Genomic DNA, 26,569 nt, shown 5'->3' with positions numbered 1-26,569 from the left:
GCAGGTGGCGGCGCAGCACAGTCCGGACAAATGTTTTGTGACTCCTACAGGAAGTGAAAATGTGCAAGCGTGTACATTTATTTGTATTTGGCTAAGAAAATGTCCCACTTCCTGTTCAAATTTGGGTATTGGGACTTGAGATTATTAATTTTTGGTGACTCTAGTGTCACAGGTTAATTATTTAAATTCTTGTGAGCAGCCAAGTGGACCTTAAAATGTCAGTTTCACACCAAAATGGCGAACTTCCTGTTGACGTCACAACAAAGTCCAAAGAGTCAACTCGACGAGTCCTCCGTGACAGCAGGTGGCGGCGCAGCACAGTCCGGACAAATGTTTTGTGACTCCTACAGGAAGTGAAAATGTGCAAGCGTGTACATTTATTTGTGTTTGGCTAAGAAAATGTCCCACTTCCTGTTCAAATTTGGGTATTAGACCTTGAGATTATTAATTTTTGGTGACTCTAGTGTCACAGGTGAATTATTCAAATTCATGTGAGCAGCCAAGTGGACCTTAAAATGTCAGTTTCACACCAAAATGGCGAACTTCCTGTTGACGTCATACATCTTCCGGTTTAGCACGCGGTCGCCATTTTGGTTTGGTGAATTGGCGTAAAGAAACCGGAACTAAGCAGGAATCGTTTCAGAGAGGCGTATGAATGGGTTCGCGCCGCTACGTTATGGGTTGCTGGTACGAAAGCGGGCGTTGTAAAGCGTCTTTCTTTCGACCGCCGACTGTGATCGAGAACCAGTGCGAGAAAACGGAGCAGTTGGCGACCAAATGGCGACAACTGTGGCTGGCTCGTATCAGCGGAGCCGAGCTAGCAGCCAAGTCATTCCCTTATGTCAGGGTTCGCTGGGAGCATTTTCCCCCTGGTAAGTATTGGATACCTTTTTAGAATTTCACACCTACTTAGCGATAACTAAGTTCTGCGAAGGAGAAGTATTCTTTAAGCCCAAGGGCCTCCATAATACTCATGTGTGAATGCACTCCATGTCTCCAAAATCTGTATTTTCAGTTTTATCATCATATGTTTGCAAAAAAGCGAGTTGAGTTAAAAATGTCGCCGTGGAAGCGGAGAAAGCGATGCGGGCTTCACTCGGGACTCGTCCAGGTCCAATCTCTCTCTCCGTCTCAGTAACAAAAACGAAAATAATAATCGACATAATTTAACACAACGCTGACTCTAATCACGCGGTACGCTAACCTTAGCAGTGTGCTAACAATGGATACCGCTGCGTGACGAGCCCAGCCATTGATGAGTCACTTGTAGGCCTCCAAGACTTGTGTAATTCTTTAATTGGTCCGCGGTATAAGTGTGTGTGTATATATATATATATATACATATAAGTATAAGGTGATATTGACGATGTCTGGATAGGTACGACGCCCACATTTGTGTGCTCCATTTGTGTTTCTCCGAGGCGCGTGGGTCGATATTGTCGATCCGAGCGCACTTCTTGCCGTAACGGTTTCTTGTAACAACATCCAATTAGCCCCGATAACGTTCCAAAGTCTTTTTTTTAGCCATCACGCGTCATTTTTAACAGTCGTACGAACATTTGCGTAACTCCGGTCTGTACGCAAAAGCAATAGTCAACGACGCGTCAGTACCACGAACCCATCCAACACGGCCGCCTGGCCCGGTTGTAGCAATCCCGCGTCACTTCTAACAGTCGTACGAACATTTGCGTAACGCCGCTCTGTATGCAAAAGCAGTAGTCAACAGCGCGCCAGTAACAGTAGAGTGAACCCCTCCGACATGGCCGCCTGGGGCGGATGCAGTCACGTGGTCGAAAACGGTCTATTCGGGCGTGCGTCAAAGAGACTTTTTCGTGCTTCCTGTTTTGACAGACGTGTCCACCCAATTTCCAATTTCTAGATGAAACTGATCTCGGGGGGTTGTCACCCCCCCCCCCCCCCCGCGCGGATTTACGTCAGCAGTTGTGACAGACTCGTCGGCCCGACTTCGTGTCGCTCAGTGAAACTGAAGTTGGTGGCTAATTTTTGTCAGATTCTTTTCAGAGGTGGCGCTACTGAGTGAGTTTTGTGACACCCTCGGATATAACAATACTTGCAAAAATGTCCGTTTTCAGTCACGATGAGGCCTCTGAGATTTCAATAATCCAAAAATAAGAAATAAAGTCTAGTATTTTTGCCGAGCGGGTGTTGAGACGAGCGCGCTGGAAGGGAATCATTTTACTCCGCCGCGTGAAATGTCCTTTATAGCCCTCGGAGTGTTATAAAGGGAGCCGTTGTGCGGCAGGATTCGTCGGAATCGTGCCGACGGCGACGGGCGAGGTCGCGAGGCGGGAGGCGGGAGGCGGGGGGGTCGGATGAAGGGCCCGGCGAGGGTTCGAGACGGGCTGAAGGACGGACGAGATTATTTTGGGTCCTGTGCACCTCGGGCTTTCCAAAGCGACCTGAGAGGCTTCGTGACAGAGTGCGAGGGCCTCGCCCACAACCCCCCCCCCACCCCCCCCCCCACCCTTGCGCTCACGTCGCCCCCGCAAAAACTCTATTTCATTCATATTGTTGGCTTGGCATAAAGGGCGGCGCGGTGGGGCCTCACAGTTCTCGGGTCCCGGGTTCGATCCCGGACCCGCCTGTGCGGAGTTTGCGTGTTCTCCCTGTGACTGTGTGTGTGTGTGGGGGGGGGGGTTCCCCCCCCCCCGGGAAATTCGGTTTCCTCCCACATCCCCCCCAAAAACATTTTCAACACAATAGTGGAGACTCCGATGAATGTTGCCGATTTCCAGGGTCCAACTAATGTTGCACGTTTTTGGGATGAGGGCACTTTACCAGCTGCTCCACTCTTCCACCCTTTCAACTAACTCATCACAGCTTTTTACAATTTTTAAAACGGAGGGATGGCTATTTTTCTTCTTCTTCTTCTTTCCTTCTCATTTTCCTACTTTTCCTTCTTCTTGTCCTCCTCCTCCTTCCCGTCCTTCTTCTCCTCCTTCTTCTTTCCTTCTCCACTTTCTTCGTCTTTCCTTCTTCTTCTCCTTCTCCCCCTCCTTCTCTTCCTTCTCCTTCTTCTCCTTTCCTTCTTCTTTCTCCTTCTTTCCTTCTTCTCCACCTTCTTCATCTTTCCTTCTTCTCCTACTCCTCCTTCTCTTCCTTCTCTTCCTCCTCCTCCTTCTTCTCTTCCTCCTTCTCTTCCTCCTCCTCCTTCTTCTCTTCCTCCTTCTCTTCCTTCTTCTCCTCCTCCTCCTCCTTCTCTTCCTTCACCTCCTTTTTCTTTCCATTTTCTTCTCTTCCTCCTCCTCCTCCTTCCTCTTCTTCTTTCCTTCTTCTCCTTCTCCTCCTCCTCCTCCTTCTCTCCCTTCTTCTCCTCTTCCTTTCTCTTCCTTCTTCTTCTCCTTCCTCTTTCCTTCTATTCCTTCCTCTCTTTCCTTCTTCTTTCTCCTTCTTCTTTCTCTTCCTTCTCCTCCTTCTTCTTTCCTTTTCTTCTCTTCCTCCTCCTCCTTCTCTTCCTTCTCCTTCTTCTCCTTCTTCTCTTCCTCCTTCTCTTCCTTCTCCTTCTTCTTCTTCTTCTTCTTCTTCTTCTTCTCCTTTCCTTTCCTTCTTCTCTTTCTCCTTCTTTCCTTTCCTTCTCCACCTTCTTCATCTTTCCTTCTTCTCCTCCTCCTGATGATTCTCTTCCTTCTCCTCCTCCTTCTTCTTTCCTTTTCCTTCTTCTTCTCTTTTTCTTCTTTCTCTTCCTTCTTCTCCTTCTTCTCTTTCTCCTTCTTCTTTCCTTCTTCTCCACCTTCTTCAACTTTCCTTCTTCTCCTCCTCCTGATGATTCTCTTCCTTCTCCTCTTTTTCTTCTTTCTCTTCCTTCTCCTTCTTTCTTTTCCTTCTTCTCTTTCTCCTTCTTCTTTCCTTCTTCTCCACCTTCTTCATCTTTCCTTCTTCTCCTCCTCCTGATGATTCTCTTCCTTCTCCTCCTCCTTCTTTCCTTTTCCTTCTCCTCCTCTTTTTCTTCTTTCCTTCTTTCTCTTCTTCTCTTTTTCTTCTTTCTCTTCCTTCTCCTTCTTTCTTTTCCTTCTTCTCTTTCTCCTTCTTCTTTCCTTCTTCTCCACCTTCTTCATCTTTCCTTCTTCTCCTCCTCCTGATGATTCTCTTCCTTCTCCTCCTCCTTCTTTCCTTTTCCTTCTCCTCCTCTTTTTCTTCTTTCCTTCTTTCTCTTCCTTCTCCTTCTTTCTTTTCCTTCTTCTTTCTCCTTCTTCTTTCCTTCTTCTCCACCTTCTTCATCTTTCCTTCTTCTCCTCCTCCTCCTGATGATTCTCTTCCTTCTCCTCCTCCTTCTTTCCTTTTCCTTCTCCTCCTCTTTTTCTTCTTTCCTTCTTTCCTTCTTCTTCCTTCTCCTTCTTCTTTTCCTTCTTCTCCTCCTTCTCCTTCTTTCCTTTCCTTCTTCTCCTCCTCCTGATGATTCTCTTCCTTCTCCTCCTCCTTCTTTCCTTTTCCTTCTCCTCCTCTTTTTCTTCTTTCCTTCTTTCCTTCTTCTTCTCCTCTTCCTTTCCTTTTCCTTCTCCTCCTTCTTCTCTTCTCCTCCTCCTTCTTTCCTTTCCTTCTTCTCCTCCTTCTTCTCTTTTCCTTCTTCTCCACCTTCTTCATCTTTCCTTCTTCTCCTCCTCCTGATGATTCTCTTCCTTCTCCTCTTTTTCTTCTTCTCTTCCTTCTTCTCCTTCTTTCCTTTCCTTCTTCTCTTTCTCCTTCTTCTTTCCTTCTTCTCCACCTTCTTCATCTTTCCTTCTCCTCCTCCTCCTCCTGATGATTCTCTTCCTTCTCTTCCTCCTTCTTTCCTTTTCCTTCTCTTCCTCCTTTCCTTCCTCTCCTCCTCCTTCTTTTTCCTCTTCTTCTCCCCTCCCCCCACTTCCCCGTTTCTGGGCCACCGTAAGTGTCCCCAAACGGCTTTGCAGCCGTAAAAGCGAAACACAAACCGCAATCAGCAGCGACGTCATTCCCCTTCCCCTTCTCTCTGTTTGTGGGCCGGAAGAGTGAATTAAGGCATGGAAATGTATGCAAATTAATCTGTTTTATTTCTGCGGAATGACCGCTGAGGCAGAGAAAACACTTCTGTGGTGGAATCATTTTTTTTTAAAGTGTTTAAAAAAAAAAAAAAAGTGTGATTTTTTTTTTTTTTTTTTTTTTTTTTTTTTTTTTTTGCCAGTGACAAAGTGCCGACAGAGATGACTGTAATTTAAATGCTTCCATCCACCAATTTTCCTGAGCCACCTATCCTCACGAGGGTCGCGGGAGTGCCGGCGCCAATCCCAGATATCCTTGGGCAGGGAGCGAACTCATAGATTTCATTTGTCAATATGACGAGGCGGTGACAGGTTTTTATGGTTTCAGTCATAATGGCCCTCTGAGCGAAAGCGGAACTACAACGTGGCCCACGACAAAACTGAGTTTGACACCCCTCCAGTAGATGACGTCATTGTGTGCATTTGTATTGTGCAAGACGGCGCTACAGAGCTCGTGCACCTACGTCATAAAATCACGTGACTTTGGTTTACGTCGCCATATTGCCGGTCTCGCAAAGCACTGTTCAATGCTAAGTAGGTTGGAGACGACACGAAAATATGTCTCGTAGCACGACGTCCAGAGTCTTTAGACATTTAGAAGGTGAAAAAAAAACAAGGGTACGTTGATTAATGAGATGAATTCAGCATAGAGGAGCCGTATTTGATACCGGAGTCGATGTTTTCGCCGACAAGAAATTGGACTGTTAAATCGCTTCCGCTTCTCTTGGACAACTGGATCTACACGTGGATCTGGTGAGTAAGCCGTCGAGATTCACACGGAAAAGTTTGAAAGTGAATAAAAGCCTGGACGAATATAAATACTTTGTTGCTGGCTGTGTTCTCATCAGAAATAAATGCCACATAGTGACGGTTTTGACGGCTTGTGAACGCGGAAGCGTCCTAGGCCACACGTTAACCTTTGCCGAAATCCATCAATCTTTTCCGTTAGTATTCAATACAAATACCAATATTTAAATATTTGACCCCTGGTTTTACACAAACTCGTATTCATTAACTATGATTGAAAAACAAAAACAATGGAGGGCGGAGTCATCTCCACAGAACGTACACGGAAGCGTATTGCGGCCGCACTTAATCTCCGTAAACGTCTGCGCTTGACAATTTTTTATTTTTTTTTTTGAACGCGCATTGTCCTGAAATGAGCCAACTTGGCATTATAAAGACTTCCTGTGAATTTGAGATTGAGAAGAAGAATTCCTACCTGAAATGAAGCGATCGGTACATAGGCGTGTGTGTATTTTGGTCGGGCCCCATCCGTCACGAAATCCATCGATATTTTCTGGTCTATTCAGCTGGTATTCCATCAAGTGATCTCTTTGAATATCTGTCTCGTCTGTTGTGACAACCAACAGCGCAACAAGTCTCGGGTCTTGTAAATATTGTCCTCTGGTTCAATGTCGAGCGGCTCTTTTTGACCTGCAATATGGCGCCGTGAAAATGGTGACGTCACGTGCACGAGCTCTGTTGGCAAATCACGGGGGGAAGGAGCAAAGGACCACCGCCGTAAATACGTTCACGTGTTGTCTCGGTGCGGCGCTTTGACTAATATCATGACAAATTCCCAAACGTACGTTTGGCCTCGGCGCGTCTGGTATTTCTTGAAGTGCCGCGGGACGCGAGCGTGGTCGGCGAAGAGCGCCGGAGCGTCTGCAAATGTGAAGTTATGCGAGCTGAAGTCTCTCTCTCATTGCCACTCGCTCCGGATGAGAGCGTCGCCGCAAAAAAAAAAACTCCTCCGAAATGCGTTCGCTCATCTTTTATGCATGCGGGGCAGGATCCCGAGCGCCCCCGCACCTGCTACTCGCTGCTACTTTTACACTTCATTTACGCAAAACTCAGAGTTTCATAACTCGGAAGATCTGTCGTTACGTAATTTGACATGCCTGCGTGAAAAAGGCGTTTTTCATGAAATGAAAGGATGCAAGTCGGAGAGCAAAATGCTATAAAAAAAGAATAAACTCTGGGACAAATTAGGACAAACTATAACACGACCCAAATGCCAATTAAATTTAATTGTTGCGTGAAACAAATAAAAACACAATACAATTATTTGCAAATCATCTTCAAACGATATTCTAATTGAATACACTGCAAGGACAAGATATTTAATATTCAAACTGAAATAATTTTGTTTTTAGAAAATATTCATTTAGAGTTTTAGGGCTGCGAAAGACTGAGAAATTTCATCCTTGGGGGGGGGCATCCTGAGAGGGCACCACCCACGGCCAGGGCCCGCCCCACTGAAGTTCCCTGACCTGCAACCAGGCGGATGATGTGGGCGACAACACTTGACTACGAAAAAGATGGGTGCCCAGAGGGGAACCAAGGGGAACACCACAGGGAAGAGGAGTCGTTTCCCACCTGCCGCAGAATTAGCCGAGTGACCGCCTGCCATATTACTATGATGACAAGGTCTCCCGACTGTGAACTGGACAGTTTGCCTTAAGGTAGGCAGCCGGTCCACGTTGATTTTCGTGGACGTCATCGGCGACCTGTGACTTTGCGCGCGTCCCTCAACTGCCGCAATGACAATGTCAATCATGCTAATGTGCCAGAGCAGGAAAAACACTGCGATGCGATCCGTAAAAACACGCTGACGCCTCCACATCGCTGTCTAGCTTTATTGAGTACGACGGCATATTTTGTTATTTTATTAGCATTAGCATTTTAATACGAGGTGTCGCTGATGATGTAGCGGTACACACTCCTGCCTTTGGTGCGGGCAGCGTGGAATTGATTCCCGCTCAGTGATTGTGTCGATATCTGCCCTGTGATTGACTGGCGACCAGTTAAGGGTGTAGTCTGCCTTTCGCCCGAAGCCAGCTGGGATAGGCTCCAGCTTTCCTGCAACCGTTGTGAGGATAAGCGGCTTGGATGACATTTTAATGCGGGGTGCCATCAGAAACGGATTGCACGTTTCTTGGTGTTGGAGGCAAAAGGTACTGCCGGAGACCCAAAAAATAAAATTGGATTCATTTTCAAAAGGCGGCGGCACGGTGGAACAGCTGGTAAAGCGTTGGCCTCGCAGTTCTGAGGTCCCGGGTTCGATCCCGGACCCGCCTGTGTTGAGTTTTCATGTTCTCCCCGTGCCTGCGTGGGTTTTCTCCGGGCACTCCGTTTTTTCCCCCCGCATCCCTAAAACATGGAACATTAATTGAACACTGTAAATTGACCATAGGTGTGATTGTGGGTGCTCTGTTTGTCTCGATGTGCCCTGCGATTGGCTGGCGACCAGTTCAGGGTGTAACCCCGCCTCCCCGCCCGTCGACAGCTGGGATTGGTTCCAGCGCTCCCTGCGACCCTTGTGAGGATGAGCGGCTAAGAAAATGGATGGATGGATTTGAACATTTCTTTAGTTTGTTTGTTCTAGCTCAATGTTCATAATGTACAACTTTTCCCATTTATCAATCTTCATAATTAATAAAGAACTTCGATTTAGAGGAAATGAAAGAAAATCCCCCCAAGGTAAAAGGTTACCCCGAAACCCCCTCAAAAAGTTCTTTCCCCGACCTCCCAGACGCCACAGGACCACCCGAGCGATATGCTAATCAGGTCCCTCGAAGACCCTCGAAGGGGTTTCCACGGCAACACGCCCACACCTGTTGGACAGCTCACCGCTAACCTGCAGAGCGAAGGAATTCATTTTCATTTCATTTAATCACGTGGCAATGAAAGAAAGAGGAAAAATAACCCCCCAAAATCTCCAAATTAAGCGGTTTGTCTGTTCCCAAGTCAAACTGGAAAAAAATCAATATGACAGGCATGTTTTTAGTCAGCTGAGATCATGTTCTTGTCGTAAATGCAAGCAAATTTCTTAAAATGTAAAATTGGGGGGGGGAAAAAACATTAAAAAAGCTAAAAATAAGCTAACTACTTTTCGTATAAAAATGATAAAATGAGGGCTGGACAAATGTTTGTGCTCAAGGGCCTTATTTGGTATTCAAAAGACTGACCAGGATATTTTTTGATGGGGGGAAAAAAAATAAATAAAAAATAAGTAGCTCACATGTAAAACCAGATAAAGATAAATAAAATGTAAATATGTAACATATACTACATTTTGAATTTCAATAATAAAATAATTCTCATTTTTTTATTCCATTCTTTAAAATGTAGTTATTATTAATCAACCAATTGTTTAATACTATAAGTACAATATTGTAAATGTGTGTGTGTGTGTATATATATGTGTATATACATATATATATATATATAAAATTTAAAGTTCCAAACTTTGATGACAGAGATGCTGAATAAAATAAAATTTAAAAAAATGTTCTCACCATTTTGAAGACATACTGTTAAATAAAAACAAAATACAGTAAAATAATTTTTTAAATATAGTATGCTAAATATGTGAATACTGCCGACCCTTTAAATAAACTACACAATGTAGGAGTAAAGAGAGCCTAAAAAAAGTCAAATGAAATAAAAATACTTGCCCTTTAAAGATATGATGCTCAATATAGAGTGCTCACTATTTGAAAAAGGCTAAATAAAAGTAAAATTGAGTAAAAAATATTCACCCCGTGACGACTAAAGGCAGTGCTAAATACACTCAAAACAACAAAATGAAGTAAAAATTGTCATGTTAGGTCTTGTAATACTAAAAAGTAAAATAAAGTAAAAGTACTCAATCTGCCAAAGACGGCCGCAATCACATCGCTCGTATTCCGTTTCCTGTTCTGTGGTGTTATCATCGCATTCAACTTGCAGCAAAAGACAATAAAAAAAAAAAAAAACTCAAAGTAAATAAAGTTCGGCCATGTCGGAGCACGGGGACGTCCGCTCGGCGGGAGATAAACACGTAGGCGGCGCCGGCGGCCCGAGAAACCGCACGGTGGCCCCTGAAGAGTAAACGCCGGACAAGTGGAAAAGGATGAGTGGGGGGCGGTGGGCGCTAGCACGAATTGCGGCGATCGTGCCTCGGTTGCGCTTTCAGCGCCCCAAAATGTCTTGAGAGCGGACCAAGAAAGATCCAAGTCGGTCAACAGTGCGCGACTGTGTCGAGCTGACGACTGGACGCCGCTAAACCCCCCCCCCCCCACCCCCCCAACAGCCAAAACTAACTGAGGTTGACCTTCCCCTTGCGAAGATAAACACGCGAGCGGTCTGATGAGCACCCCCCCCCCCCCCTCCACACGCTCGGAATGTTGCCGTCAGTCGGTTGTCCCGCCGAGGAAGTCTCCTCGCAGCCGTCTCGGTAGATTTTACATTTTGATTTATTTTTGGTTTTCCATATTTTTTTTTTTTGCTTTATGGCACTCCGTAAAGCTGCCCTGGTGCAAGCCAAGTGTCAGAAAGAAATTGAAAGTTTGTGTCCGCTTCTGGACCGATGCAGGTAGTCGACGGTGCCGTTATAATTTTCCTGTAAATACTGCGTGTACTGCTTTAATAACTCATAACTTTTTAATTGCCTGATCATATTTTCAAATCAAAATTATAAACCAGTTTTGAAATCAGCACTTGAAGGCTGATGGGTTTTCCAACCGTAGTTCATGTTTGGTAACAACAAATGCTTGTAATATCTCAACATTAACCATCCATCCATTTTTTTTTGAGTCGCTTATCCTCACGAGGATCACAGGAGTACTAGAGTCAATGCCAGCTGTCATCGGGCAGGAGGCGGGGTACACCCGGAACCGGTCGCCAGCCAATCGCAGGGCATATAGAGACAAACAACCGCACTCACAATCTCACCTATGGGCAATTTCGAGTGTCCAATTAATTTAGCATGTTTTGGGGATGTGGGAGGGAACCGGAGTTCCCAGAGAAAAGCCACGAAGGCACGGGGAGAACATGCAAACTCCACACAGGCGGGTCCAGGAACGAATCCCAGATCTCAGGGCCCGGTCCGCATTTCAGGCCGAGGTTGACGACAGTATTGTCGACACGAGCCACATGGTCATCGAGAATGCGGCTTCGTCCGGAGCGGAGTTGCGATAGTTTGGATCTTGTGGCCCGCGGAAGATCGATTTTGGGGGTAGTGTAGCCACCATGGATGACTACCGGTTTGTAGCCGGCCGCCGCGTCTTCGACCGCCGTTCGACGGAGCCAGTCTCGGTTGGCTTGTTCGTCGAATGCTGTGTCGGTGGGGGTGTCTTCGTCGACGGTATTTACGGACGTCATGGCGAAGAGGTGGTTGATTTGACACCTGATGTCGTAGCAGATACTCCCAAGCGAAGTAGTTTGTCGTTGGGATTTTGGTCTCACGATGCAGGTGATCTTTGCTAGCCGTGACCAGGCAGCCGGCGGCGTTCTGCCGAGTCTGGAGCTTCTCCCAGTGCGATGGCTTGATCCAAGCAGGTTCGAACAGCTGGCGAAAGGTGTCTGGTGTTCTACGTGGCAGAAGAGTCTCCGCTAGAATGAAGAGCAAAGTTTAGAAAACCGCCAATTAATTTATGAACGTCCACGGCAACCATTAACCGTTCCTTTTGACTGCTGACGGCCGGTGGGAATCGAGGAATGTAGTTTTTCCCAAATAAAGTTAGCGCGAGGCACTTCCTCCTCCTCCCCTCTTCTTCCTCTTCCTCATCCCCCCCCCCCACTTTTTTTTTTTTTTTAAACGATCGGTCGTTTCATTTCCTCATCTGACAACATCACGGCGTGCGCGCAGAGGGATAAAACGCGCCCCGGGTCGACGCAACACGTGCCCGTGTATGGCGCCGACGAGGAAGCGGAACCACAAGAAAGCAAGTTGGATTCTTTTTTTTTTTTTTTTAGTTTGGTTTGGTTCCTCATTTTTTGCTGACCAAAAGTGAACCGGCAAATTCCGTTTAGGGTCACCTCGGATTTTTAAATGGGCTCGCGATCAAAAGTTCCGTCTGAAGGTGAACGCTGACAGCTGTCAAATTTTCATAATTTAATAACATCCTCGAGAGACACGAAATCACCTTGAATCGCCTCCGCCCGGGAGGGCATTTTTGTACAAGTTTGTGGATGGTTGGGAAAAAAATGTAAATTGTGCTTTATTTCTCAATGAATAATACATCAGTTTGGAAAAATTCACGTGTCGGTGTTGAATTAGGCGTTTCGGTGGTCAAAGGCTAAAAAATGGAACATGTTTATGCAGATTCAGGATTTTTAATTTTTTTTTTTTTTGCATGAATATTAATGACAACACCGAGACACATTTTGTACTGTACATAATTGTAGAATTTGCTGTGAAATTTGTGCCTTGGCTCAAGAAAGGGTTTTAAAGGGAAAATGAAAACGAGTAGAAAATCCTCACGTCGGAATTTCATCTATGCTTTGGAATCCGGATCAGAACTGGATCGGGATCGACTTTGCGCCGTCGAGGACAGACCGGCTGCGTCCTCGCAGCTGGCGACCTTTGAAGAGTTCACATGCTCAGTTCCATATTTCTGTGACTAATTTATTAGCGTTCACGTTGTGTTGACACAGTCAGGCGACTATGGTCCAGATTTTGTCACGGCACCGTCTAGACAAGGCCGGGGTCAGAGGTCGGGAGCGCGAGCTAGCGGTAGCGGCCCTCGTCGCTAATGCAAACTAGCACACGCGCGTCGCCTGCGCTCGGGTTTGCCGAATCAACGTCTTTCGGGTCCCTCCGTCTGTCACCATTCAAGTCACGATCAATCATCAAAAAAAATGAAACTAATAAATGTACAGGCAGAAATGTAAAATATTGCTAGAAGTTTGAACATTTTTAATTTTGACTTAGAATGAAAAACAAAACAACTACATAGTTTTAACTTTTATGACAACTATTATGAACTTTTTATGCAAGTGTATCAATAAAGTTAACCACTTTTTGTAAAACTTAAATACAGGAAAATGATGTAAAAAATATAAATAAAATATATAAAAATATGAATTGAAAATTCAACCCATTTTAATAGGAAAAGGGAAAGTTTGTGGGAAACAAAACACTTCAAAAAATAGTTCATCATTCGTTCATTTTCATTGTTTACATGTTTTTCATTTGCAATTTATTTACTCGTTTTAATATCATGATAGTTTTGACATAGACTGAATAATAAAACAAATACATAGTTTTTCTTTTATGACAATGTTTATGAACTTTTTATGTAAGTGTATCAATAAAGTTGACCACTTTTTATAAAACTAATGTACAGGAAGATGATATAAAAATATAAATAAAATGTATAAAAATATGAATAGAGAATTCAACCCATTTTAAAGTAAAGTTTGTGGGAAACAAAACACTTAAGAAAATAGTAAAACAATCATTCATTCATTTCCATTGTTTAATTTTTTTTTCATTTGCAATTTATTTACAAGTATTAATAACATGATCAAAGCAATTATTTCATATAATGAATGTAAAAAAAATTGAAATGATGTGTACATGTGAAAATAGGTTATTTGCTTATTTTTTTCTCAATTATTTATTATTTAATAAATTAAAACATTCAAAATACATGTGAAAATAGTTTCTTTGCTAATTTTTCATCACTTATTTTTATTTAGTTAATAAATGAAAACGTTCAAAATACATGTGAAAATTCTTTAGCTTCCACATTTTTATTCCCCCTCCATCCATCCATTTTCTACCGCTTGTCCGGGTCGGGTCGCTGGTGGCCTTTTTTTAATTTTGTCATATATCAATTTCTCAATTCTTTCATGAAATAAAGTGGAGGAAATAAATCAAAAAGGTGAATACAGTTTTATTTAAAAAAAAAAAAAAAAAAAACAATCTTTGAGAGGGAAGAGCTAAATTAAGGTCGCCAATGTTAATGTTGGATGACAAGTTAAGTCCCAATTTTTAAAAAATGTTTGTTTGCGATCTTTTGATGGAGGCCGGACTTGGCTCTCAGTCCATTTGCACCCTCGCATCGGGTGTCCACGCGCCCCCCGTGTCGCGTCGCTTCTTTCCGCCGAGCACGACGCAGTCGAGAAGCTTTCCAGCTGGGAAAGCTGCCGCCGGTTAAAGTGCAGCCACATGCGTGCATGGGAGCGGCCACGTCTCCCGCGGCCAATAAATCACCGAGCACTTTCTCCGGTTTTATGGACTTAAGAGCGTCTAGCGTGTGCGCTTTGGACGTTGTTTTGCTCTCTTGGATTTCTCACTGCATTTGTCCGCACACCCCCAGATTGTTCCTCTGCGTACGGGGTCTCCAGTCTTTGGGGTCTGTTAGCATTTCATCATCGCGGCGTTTTACCAACTTTGAAGTGTACCGGAATGTTTTGTCGGCAGGACCCAAGGAATACGCAGATAGCAGATAGCGTACGCAAACTCCTCAGGTCAAAAGAGGACCTCCCACTTCCAACGGCCTCCTTTTGTCCACGGCTTCCCTTTTTTAATGCCAAAAGGATGATACCATAAATGGTTTAGGATGTGCCGCAAACTTGGGGCATAAATAGTTGAGTTTTTCCCACACCAGGTCAGTCAAATAAGATCCTTGTTGCGTGAACTCACGAACCCCGCTCGGACGCCGAGGACAAAAACTGTCCTGTTGCGACTGATCCGACGCCCTGAGAAGAATTTGTGACCGAGGGCAGCGTAACTGCCAATTGTAACAACTGATTTTCGCCATCGTGCACTGACGAAAATCAGAAAATAACCATCCCATCCCCTGTAGAAGTTAAATAAAAAGAAAAATATTGTTTGCACTGCGGTCTTTGTTTCGATCCGTTCTGGTCAAGAGGGAGCTGAGTCAGAAGGCGAAGCTCTCAATTTACCAGTCGATCTACGTTCCTACCCTCACTTATGGGCATGAGCTGTGGGTCGTGACCGAAAGAACCAGATCCCGGATACGAGCGGCCGGAATGAGTTTCCTCCGCGCCTTAAAGATAGGGTGAGGAGCTCGGTCATCAGGGAGGGGCTAAGTGTCGAGCCGCCGCTCCTCCGCATTGAGAGGAGCCAGATGAAGTGGCTGGGGCCTCTGATCCGGATCCCTCCCGGGCACGTCCCACCGGAAAGAGACCCCGAGGACGACCCAGGACACGCTGGAGAGACCGTGTCTCTCGGCGGGCTTGGGAACGCCTCGGGATCCCTCCGGAAAAGCTGCAAGAAGTGGCTGGGGAAAGGGAAGTCCGGGTATCCCTGCTGAAGCTACTTCCCCTGCGACCCCGACCCGGAAAAGCCGTAGATAACGGATGGATGGATCTTTGCGGCGTGGTAATGTCATTAAATTTTGAAAAGAATCGTCGTGATTTGAACTCATCCTCTCCAAGCGTTCTGTGTGTTATGCCATGTAAAATCACCACGGTTAGTGCCTGAACGTTGAACAAAAGCAACACAAACAAAACAATTTCAAGTTTGAGCCACACCACAAGATACATCCCGGTGTGACTGGTTGATCATCAGCTCGCCAGTCCAACTTTGATGGTGTTTTTCTGTCCCTCCTCCCTTTTGTGTCTTTTTAATCGAGTCGAGCAGCAGGGGAACATTTTTATGGTTTTATGGTTCCAAGTTTCCAGCTCTCAGCGCAATCCAACGACATCGAGATATGACGGTCCAAGATATCGAGATGTCTTGCAGATAACGGCGTCCTTTATCACGCTGTGTAGGAAGTGGACTCTTGGGTCAATTCGTTTTTAGTTATCTTATTTATCTATTCCGAGCTGCCGTTGTGACAAGTAGCCACACGCACACTCTAGAACTGACCGTAGACCTGATTGGAAGAAATGTTGATGGATTCGCCCATGGGCGTGATTAAAAAATGTGGCGGTTTACGGTATGCGCAACACAAGCTGCGCAACGACGCGGAATTGCCGCCGTTTCGGATAATTTTCTTTCCCCAATCAGGACGGGTAAATCCTTGCCGTTCGTTTGGGGAATTTGACATGAGAAAGGGTTTTTGTGAATTTTTTGAGACGTCAAGGAAGTACGACATCTTCATCGTTTGAAGATTTTTGTATTTGGGGGAGTGGCTCCATTTAAACCGGTTGTTTGGAGAACGTGGCGAGAGTCTTCTGGCGGTTTGTGGATGTTCTCGCTTGGGTTGGTTGTTAAAAATAAAAATTAAAAAAAATGCAAACTGCGGCCTTCTATTCTGAGATTTTGGGGAACAACCTCTTTCCCTTAGTCAGGGGATTGAAGATGGGTCATGGGTGGGTCTTTCAATGACCCATGGGGGCTCCGTAAGAAGCATATCAAGGTTCTGGCGTGGCCTGGTCAGTCTCCAGACCCAAACCCAATAGAAAATCTTAGGAGGGAGCTGAAACTCCCTGTTTTTTCAGCGACAGCCCAGAAACCTGTCCGATCTGTGTCGAGGAGTGGGCCAAAATCCCTCCTGCAGTGTGTGCAAACCTGGTGAACGACGACAGGAAACGTTAGACATCTGTAATTGCAAACAAAGGCTACTGTACTTAATATCAACATTGGTTTTATTGGGTGTTCAAATACTTATTTTCAGCTGTATCACGCAAATAAATCGTTAAAAAAAAAAAATCATTCATTGTGATTTCTGGATTTTTCTTTTTAGATTATCTCTCTGAACCTACGTTGAAAATTTCAGACCCCCTCCACGATATCCAAGCGGGAGAACTTACAATAATATAGCAGGGTGTTCAAATACTTATTTTCTTCACCGTAACAATAAGCACGATCGTGACACGGTGACTGACATGGCCAGAAATAGATGACCAAAGACACGATCTAGTACGTGATCAAATGTCCAGAAATATGTACAAAGACGCGCGCTAAGATATCATCGTGGACATGAGATAAATATGATTCAAGACGCGCTCATGACATGCACAAGACATGACCAAAGAAAGTGGGTCGATGGTGACAAATGCAGCCCCCCCCCCATGTAAATCACGAGTCCACAAAAACACTTGAAGTCAGCCATTTGGGTTTATCATTTGGAGTCTTGGATCCGTCCCTCAGTTTCAGTTATTGCTTTTTTTTTTGTTCTTCCCATCTGACTGGGACGACGAGCTCAGCCAATTTGCTCCCGGCCTAGCAGGGGGGTCAGCTCAGATTCGGACTCTTTCTCAGCTAATACTCTCGGTAGTCTCTTCCTCCCCCTCGGGAGATTCGTACTCCATCCTTTGTCACCCTTGTACTTAATTCCACCCAATTAGCCACCTGCTCCTGTTTTATCCGTGGGCCAGCAGCTCGGACCCGAGCCATCTTAATTCCTGACTTTTCTGGTTTTTCGTCCACTGTTCTAAGAGCTGTTTAGCAGCGGTATTAGAAGTACTCAACCCTTTCACTAACAGTACGTAGACAAGTACAGACTAGAATGAAGTAACAAAGTTGCCGCAACCAGATCGCTAGGGCGGACCCAAACGCACGACTCTGTAGACAGGAAGGCAGTGAAAGGAAGATCTTTATTCGTTCCGATCTCGAATTCCGGAGAGTCAGGAGCGTCACGCTTACGGGGTTGGTCGGAGGAACAGCCGGAGGTCGGTACACGGGGGTTCAGGATCGGGGACGCGGAAGTTCTGGGAACGAGGCGTGGATGGCAACGATCTGGCAAAGCCGCTGAGTCCTATATATATAGGTGTGCGCCTCTTAATCAACGCGAGAAGCCTATTAACGAAGCCAGGGGTCATCACAAGGTTTTCCACGCCATGACCAGAAACGCTAGCCACCAGCTAGCTCACGGGCAAGCTCAAGTTGTTACGTAGTGGGTGCGGGGGGGGGGGGGGGGGGGGATAATGCCGGACTGCAAAGTGCTTCAAGTGGCCCCATTTTAGCCACGCTCCAAAAATCAGGAAAACTAAAATGGTGAAAAACTGTTTTAAAGCTCGACATAGTTCTGTCTTTGCATGTTTTCAGCGTATAGAAACATCCCAGAATTGCGTTTAGGTGGTCAGTCACCGAGTATTTGTACGCGACTGGCCGCCGGCCATGCGCCGCGATTGAGTTTCACCCCGTCGAGGGAAAGGACACAGATGAGTGTTTGCTTTGTTTGACAGCTGCAATCAAAAGTGCTCGCCATATGGCTACTTGGCCGGCGGGCGACGCAGCTGACAGATTTGCGAGCCAGTGGACGGCGGCCTCCTCGATCGTGTTTGTCCAGTCCGCGGAGGACACGTTCCCCGGCGCTCCTCGGTGAAGTTTCCAGTTCTCATTTGCATGCTAATTGCCACTTGATGACCTCCTCCGGGGTTCTTCAAGAGAACAGTCGAGACGGCATCTATTAGTCAGTCCTCCTGCGCACATACTGGACTTGTTTGGTCTAAATCCTAGCAGGACCGCCTCTGCACTTTGTTCGCCAAAGTGCTAAGGGATCGGTTATCAAGTGTGGGATTGTAATTAAGTCTTGAGTCGGTCATGTGACTTGTTGGGACGAATCCAAGTCCTCTGGTGAGAGGTGGTCTGAAATGATCTTCCGAGGTGGTTGCGTGGTTAAACTTTCATAACCAGATTTGGTCGCGGAAGTGGGAGTTCATACTGGAGCAGGTTTTTTTTTTTTTTATTATTTTTTAGTAGTACGAACGCACCATGTTCTGAGTTTTCCCACTTGTGAGCAATCGCTTGCTTGTTTTGGTTTTTACTCTTATTCCAATCGAAACCATCCATTCTTCCCCAATTTCGATCTAGCCTAACCTCGACTCATTTTTCCTCCTTTAACCCTAGAACCGGTTTTCCTAATCCTAACCCGAAACCTTTTAGCTAGCCTCACCTAACTCTAATCCTCTAGATCCATGCGGACCCTCACCCTAAAACTCCAACCCAGATTGAAATCGCTTCCCCTTCTCCTTCGAGTACTCCCCCCAACAAAGTCCATGTTGCTAACTAAACCTGTGTTCGGGTACGGAATTGCAGACCCGTCATCAAACTCAGCTGCAATGCTCCGCCCACAGGCCACCACGAAACCTCAACTGCTTTACAAGTTACGCATCCTGCAATTATTTTCAAATGAAGTTCCCGAAGCTTGGCTCAGCGCCAAGATGCGACGCCTCAAAAAAATGGACCTTTACCGTTCTTGTTCAAAGTGGGAAATTTTGGTTCATTTTGGCCATTTCCAGGGGTCCGTTTTTGTCCAACCGCAACCAAATTTGTCACTCATTAATCGTACTTTACTATCCATCCATCCATTTTCTTCACCGCTTATCCTCACAAGGGTCGTGGGAGTTTTGGTGCCTATCCCACCTGTTCACGGGCAGGAGGCGGGGTACACCCTGAACTGGTCGCCAGCCGATCGCAGGGCGCGTGGAGACGGACAACAACCAAATTTGACGCTCATTAATCGTACTCTACTATGCATCCATCCATCTATCTGTCCATTTTCTTTGCCGCTTATCCTCACAAGGGTCGTGGGAGTTGTGGTGCCTATCCCACCTGTTCACGGGCAGGAGGCGGGGTACACCCTGAACTGGTCGCCAGCCGATCGCAGGGCGCGTGGAGACAGACAGCAACCAAATTTGAAGCTCATTAATCGTATCCTACTATCCATCCATCCATTTTCTTCGCCGCTTATCCTCACAAGGGTCGTGGAAGTTTTGGTGCCTATCCCACCTGTTCACGGGCAGGAGGCGGGGTACACCCTGAACTGGTCGCCAGCCGATCGCAGGGCGTGTGGAGACAGACAACAACCAAATTTGAAGCTCATTAATCGTATCCTACTATCCATCCATCCATTTTCTTCGCCGCTTATCCTCACAAGGGTCGTGGGAGTTTTGGTGCCTATCCCACCTGTTCACGGGCAGGAGGCGGGGTACACCCTGAACTGGTCGCCAGCCGATCGCAGGGCACGTGGAGACAGACAACAGCCCCGCTCACAATCACACCTAGGGGCAATTTAGAGTCTCCAATTGATGTTGCATGTTTTGGGGATGCGGGAGGAAACTGGAGTGCCCACCCGGTGAAAAGCCACGCAGGCAGGGGGAGAACATGCAAACTCCACACAGGCGGCGCCGGGGTTGATCCAGGGTCTTCGGAACTGTGAGGCTTTATCAGCTGAGCCACCGTGCCGCCCGTAATCTACGAGACGGATGAAAAACACTCAATTGTTGCTGTTTCATCATTGCTTGACAACAAAAGTTTGAAATTTTAGAGAACGTCAGTGATGACTTTTAATTGCCTCCCGAGCCAAACGTGCAATTGTCTGTCGGAGAGAAATAAACAAGCGTTTGTGCTGCACTCGAACGGTTACCGGAGGCTGAAAGACGCCAAATGCAGAAAGTGCCACCGCTCGCTTCACGGAGACGGCGCGCTGTGGACTTATGGAGCGGTGACATCGTGCGATGGCCTCGGGATCGTCCTCCTCCTCCTCCCCCTGCAGCCCACTTAACTGTCTGCTTCATACTAACCCCCCCCCCCCCCCCCAAAAACCCACAAAAGCTGACATTTGGAAATGCAACGTGGTCACTTGTAAGGTCATGTTAACTTGTCAACCCGTGGCCGTGATCTGTGGCGCATGGAGGCGGCGCCGCAGGGGGAAACCGAACCTCACTCCAGGTCAAGCTTCAGAAGGGAAGATTCCGAATTCCGCTTCTGTCGATTGACCTCACAAATCTACGCTCTCGAGCCAAGAAAATGGATGAGCTTCAGCCATCGGTACCGGTTCAAAACTCCGAACGTTGCGGCACTCACTCAGCTTCGTGAAGACTTTGGGAACACGTCCCCGATCATGACATGCGTAATACTTCTGGGCGAGACTGGGCAGACCGCATCGAGAATATGCTTCTGTATCGTCGAGGAATGTCGGACAGATGTTTCGAAGCTCAACACACGCGCTCTAGACCGGACTTGATTTTGAACCGTAAGGTATTCTTGTTCCCACGTGAGTTCACCTCTCCACCTCACTTCACCAGGGGTCTACATTCCTCCCCAGGCGGAAACAAATCCCGCGCTGCTAATCCTCATTGAACAAATAAACGAACGCCTTGGAAAAAAAACATAGATTCACACGTCATTAATTTTGGGGACTTTAACGAAGCTAAAATCAACCACGACCTTACTAAATATAAGCCGAGTGTCCCACCATGGGATAATACGCACAAAGTCTGATCATTTCTTATTTCCCTTAATACCGACATACGGGGAAAAACGGAAATGTGCAAAAGCTGGTGGTGGGGAAAAACTGAAAATGTGGACCAGCGAAGCAAAGCGAGAACTAGTCTAGAGTCCCAACGCAAGGCTGTTGAGACTGCACGGACTGGAGCGTTTGTGAAACTTCAACCGGACAGTGTCGTACCCTACATCAGTTTCTGTGAAGTTGTGTGTACCGTCAGATATTTCGCACGCTCGATAACGACAAGCAGTGGTTCACTGCCAAACTTTGCTAGACTAAAGTGGACGACTATTGAAGTGGGGATCGGTCTCTGAATAGCCGCACCGGAAATCTGACAAAAGAAATTGATTTTGCAAAGCGAAATTATACAGAAAAGATGGAAAACACAATTTACCCCTAACAGCTCTAAATCAGACTGGTGAGGTTTAAAATCACAAACCAACCACAAGTGACTATCCCCTCCATACGGAGAACAAAAGAGGACGGGCTGACTTTAAGACCTTCTACTGCAGTTTTGAAAAGGACACTTTGACACCCGACACCCACCCAGCCGCACCACAGACCCCCATCACACCTCGAGCTCGTGTGTTGACCATTCACGACCAGGGTGCGATACGCGTCATCAAACTACAAAAGATCAACAAAGTGGCAGGCCAAAACCTCGTGTCCCCATCCAGCCTCAAAGTCTGGGTGGACCAGATCGGTCCAGTCTTCACACAGATCTCTTCATCAGTAGATCTTTGGAACTGTGTGAAGCGCCATCCTGTTTTAAAGAATCCACCACCATCATCCAAGTCCCCGAGAAACCGGCAATCTACGGTCGGAATGACTACAGGCCTGTCGCCCTGACATCTGTGGTCACGAAGTCCTTTGAGGACCTTGTGCTGGACCCCTTTAAGACCGTCACAGATCACTTGTTGGACTTCCTGCAGTGCCACCCTGTTTTAAAGAATGAAGGACCTTGTGCTGGACTACTTTAAGACCGTCGCAGATCACCCGCTGGACCGCCTGCAGTTTGCCTACCGCAGAAACAGGTCTGCATTTGACGGGGTAAGCATGGGACTGCACTTCATCCTGGAATACCTCGACGGTGCAGGGACCTACACGAGGATCCTGTTTGTGGACTTCAGATGTGAATTCTACACCGTGATCCCTGAACTCCTGATCTCCTCCACCCTTCTCCGGCTCAGCGACTTGTCTGGCATTAGCCAGGGGATTTAGATCTTCCCGAAGGGCAGGACACAGCATGTGAGGCCGGGGGCAGGGGGGGGGACACCAGCTCATCCGGAAACACTATCAGCACCGGGCCGGGGGCACCCCAAGGATGCGTCCTCTCCTCTCGCTACGTGAACCACCGCACCTCAACACACCCACCTTCGTTTTGTGACTCATCAAACTTCACCGCCGTGCCCCCGCCACCCCCTCCTGCGGCGTTACACAATTTTGCGTCACCCATCAGTCTTAGAAACCGTCCCCAATCGTTAAAAAAGGAATCCCTGAAGCAACGGTAGTAGCTGCGTGGTATGAAGATGAATTACGTATGACGCGAGGAGACAGCGGGTCCAAACAGAGCCGAAGTCTGTTTATTCTCTTTGCCTGTCATTAAAGCGCATTTCAAATAAAATGTCTGCCAGGGAGCAGAAAGAGTCTCATAAAATAATCATTTCAACAGCATTTGGCCGCCAGCTGGCCCCTTCGCTTTTTACTTTAGGACTCCTGGGCTTGCATTGCATTCTGGGAACACATTAAGAGCTAATTGGCCGCGAACGTGTGGATCGGGTCCCTGAACTGATGACCCAACACACAATAAACATCTCATAGGTTTTTTTTTTTGGGGGGGGGGGACTTCACTGTACTACTCTAAACAACCCTTCCGTTGCCACACAGGTCCAGAAAACTATTGGGGCGGGGGTCTGAATCGATCCATCAATCGATCAATAAATCAATCGAGAAATGATCTTGGCGGAGTTCCTGGGTTTTTGTTCTTCAATTGTTTTGTTTCCGGTGCACAAGGCCCATAAATTTGGTGTGAAAGAATTTGTAGAGATGAAAGCGGACTTTCGTGAAAATTCTGCGAGTACTAGGGTGCATACGCAAGGACCCCCCCCCCCCCCTGGGAAATTTTGAAAAAATGGATGGCGGTGGTGCATTCTGGCGATATCCGGATTCATTTCAGGCAATTTTTTTACCCTCAATTCTCCGGAGCAATTTTCATCCAAAATTTCAAAATCCTGAATCCCGGGACAATCCAAAGCACTTTCATCACCGATTTGAAAAGGATTCTGGCAAAACTGTCTCAGTCCTGCCCAAAATAACTTGATCTCTCCATAAATCTCTCGTCAGTTTTCCTTAGCGACAAGATCCTTGAACAGGATCTCTACCGTGAGAAGGTCCCGCTAATTCGAGATCTCGTAGATCCCAAGAAGCCAAGCCGTAAATGACAGAAATTTTGAGGTTATTCAGCCCCTTCGCTGAGTAATATGTAATTCCGTTAGCATTTTTAATCAAAATTAGCAAAAAAGACCAAGTGGAAAGACAGAAAATCCGGCATTTGGTTTGGAGGTTCAAGCCCTGAAGCCAGTTTCCCTTAGCAACATCACATGCGACGGGTCCAACAAAAAGGTTTCAAGAAGCCATGGCTGAAAAGTAAACAGGAAATCAGCCATTTTGCTTTGAAGCAGTTATTTTCGGGGATCTTCGCCCCAAAGAAGTCTTGAACACTTTACGCTCCTGGACTCGGTTTTCCTTAGCAAACTGAACTTTGGTAGTTACGCATGAGTACCTTGAGCAATTCGTGAATCTCGAAAAGGACGATTGAGTACTTTGTTACATTTGGGGATTAAGAATGTCATCCGAACCCAGGCCCCGGACCGGCCCGGCCCCCGACTCAAGGGATCTGTTCTTAGGTGTGCTTTGTTGTGGTCGGCTCCTTAAATCTTCGTCCATTTGATCCAAACCGGTCCTTCATTAACCGTACCAGTTTCAGTTTTAAAAAGAAACAAAAACATCAAAGTAAATATTAATAACGAGAAAAAGAATAAAACAGGGTGGCAGGGTGCACTACTGGTTAGAAGGTCTCCCTCACAGTTCTTAGAACCGGGGTTGAAATCCCGGCCCCTCCCCGTGTTCTCCCCGTTCCCCCTGGTTGAGTTTGTGACTGCGAATAGTTCTTTGTTTCTGCGTGCCCTCGGATGGGCTGGGAACCAGTTCGGGGTGTACCTCGGCCTCCTGCCCAAAGATAGCTGAGATTTGGCTCCGGCGCTCCCGCAACCCTCGTGAGGATAAGTGACTCAGATAATGGATGGATGGATTTAAAAAAAAAACAAAAAAAAAAAAACAGCTAAATTGCGGCGATTTAATCATCCGTGTAATCCAGCACCATCAGCCGAGCGCCGCCTCCATGTTAAATGTCACGTTTGACTTTGTTTTTCTGTCATAACAAAAAAAAAATAATAATAATAATTAGAATTGGGTGTAATTGAGCTCATGATGAGGATGAGGACGACGACGATAATGACGGCGAAGGTGTTGTCCTGTCTCCAGGTCTTCTCTGCATTCATGGTCACATGAGCATCAGCCCTGCAGGCCGCATGCCGCTGATGGAGGAGCTTGCCACTGACGCGTGAGTACACAAATACTCATAAATACTCTCCAGCAGGGGTGGGGTGGGGGGGTCACCAACGTGGTACCCGCGGGCATGTTCTAAAAATAGGCCGCTCAACTTCGGCTACAGACGACGGACACTTTTTGCTGTACAAACTCAGTTCTAGCTTTTGCCGTGAGTGCAAAACTATTTTCGGTGGCCTACGTGTCATGAGCAAGACTTGGTCCCGGCCAAGAGGGGCGTGGCCACGTCACTCCTCTGGGCGGTGACACCTGGGACGGGCGTTTAAGTTGGCGTTTTTGCCAGTTCGTTGCACTGAGTTAGTGAGTTTTATCCACTGACGGTAGGAATCTCCACCACTGAAAATCGTGTCGCGTTGAGCTATCCTCGTCACAGCGTTTCTGTGCCACCACAGTTTAGTCCCGTCTTCGTTTATGTTATCGTCGTAGTTTATAGCTCGTCTCCTAGTCGTCAGACCTCGCTGCATACCTTTTGGATCCTGCCTAGCTTCGCATTTATGTACTTCTGCTTACACTGTGTATGACCTCAGCTTTGAATAAAACTACGCCTAACATCATGCCCTCGTCTCGGAGTCCCGCATTTGTGTCCAGCCCCGCACCGGAGGTTCATGACACTTTTGACGTACTCGTGTATCCTATCCTGCCTAGCAACAAGTGAGCGGGAAGCAGTCAGAGCAAATTCCGTCCATCTGATTTACCTTTTATAATTATATTAGCTCCTTTTCACTGTTGTGCGGTTTTACGCCGTTTGCGCCGAAAGGGAAACTTGCTTTTAACTTTTTTTTTTTTTTTTTTTTATGTAAAAACACAGATAGTTCACCGTAAATGTTTTCCATTCTAAAAAGAATCCCGGTGGGGTCAAACAGTGCGGGATGCGATATGCGCCGCGATGGTTTCATGTTTGCGTCGCTGTCGCGGCGGCCCCAGGCCGTCCGCGCGAATGGAGAAGGAGCACGTCTTCTTTTTGTGTCTTTTCCCTTTTTGTTCACGTCGCAAAACGCCTTTCAGCCCGCAGCCTGTTTTGGTTAAAAGACGGCCGCAATCATTGGCCCGCTATTTCTTTTTCTTTCTTTCTTTCTTTCAGCATTTTGATGAATGTGGGGCGGGTGGAATGCACGAGAAAGTCATGTCAGTCGAGCCCAGATGACGTGTTTCACTCGCCTGGTATTTTATTGTTATTCCTTTTCATTTTTGCCAATAGATCAAAGGAATTGCGCTCAATTTGAACATGATTGTTAGGATCAGGCGACAAAAAGGATTGAGACAAGAAACGGGAAAAAATAGATTCAAACATGAAGTGGAAAAAAACAATCGAACCTAACCCCAACTGTTGTCTGAAACCTACTTTGAGACTTTAACTTAAAAGCAACCTTGACCCTCCATCCATTATCTACCGCTTTTCCGGGTCCAGTCGCGGGGGATACCCAGACTTGCCTTTCCCCAGCCACTTCTTCCAGCTCTTCCGTAGGGATCCCGAGGCCTTCCCGAGCCAGCCGAGAGACATAAGTCTCTCCGGCGTGTCCCGGGTCGTCCTCGGGGTCGCTTTCCGGTGGGACGTGCCCGGAACACCTCACCGGATCAGATTCCCCAGCCACCTCATCTGGCTTCTCTCAATGCGGAGGGTCAGTGAGCCTCTCACCCGTTCTCTAAGGACACCCTGCGGAGGAAGCTCATTTCGGTCTCTTGGATCCGGGATCTTGTTCTTTCGGTCACGCCCCACAGCCCCAGCCACCTCATCTGGCTCCTCTCAGTTCGGAGGAGCAGCGGCTCGACACTGAGCCCCTCCCTGATGACTGACTGAGCTTCTCACCCTATCTCGAAAGGGAGAGCCCGGACACCATGCGGAGGAAACTCATTTCGGTCTCTTGGATCCGGGATCTTGTTCTTTCGGTCACGCCCCACAGCCCCAGCCAGCTCATCTGGCTCCTCTCAATGCGGAGAAGCAGCGGCTCGACACTGAGCCCCTCCCTGATGACCGAGCTTCTCACCCCTGATATACTCGCCTGACAA

At 46.7% G+C, this 26,569-nt stretch overlaps 1 protein-coding gene across 2 annotated transcripts in view; it reads left to right on the top strand.

The window, feature by feature from the left end:
• Positions 1–352: 352 nt before the first annotated feature.
• htr4 (5-hydroxytryptamine receptor 4) overlaps positions 353–26,569 on the top strand; it is a 63,971-nt gene continuing 37,754 nt past the window's right edge. For both annotated transcript variants that reach the window (XM_061835342.1, XM_061835343.1), the window contains exons 1-2: positions 353–872; positions 24,479–24,557. In XM_061835342.1, the coding sequence (XP_061691326.1) occupies positions 656–872; positions 24,479–24,557 (296 nt within the window). In that variant the 5' untranslated portion in view covers positions 353–655. The remainder of the gene's footprint in view (positions 873–24,478; positions 24,558–26,569) is intronic.

This window comes from Syngnathoides biaculeatus, chromosome 11, assembly GCF_019802595.1.
Source record: "Syngnathoides biaculeatus isolate LvHL_M chromosome 11, ASM1980259v1, whole genome shotgun sequence".
Classification (NCBI taxonomy): domain Eukaryota; kingdom Metazoa; phylum Chordata; class Actinopteri; order Syngnathiformes; family Syngnathidae; genus Syngnathoides; species Syngnathoides biaculeatus.
The sequence above is the reverse complement of the archived record's forward strand: the minus strand, read 5'-3'. Positions and strand labels throughout refer to the sequence as shown.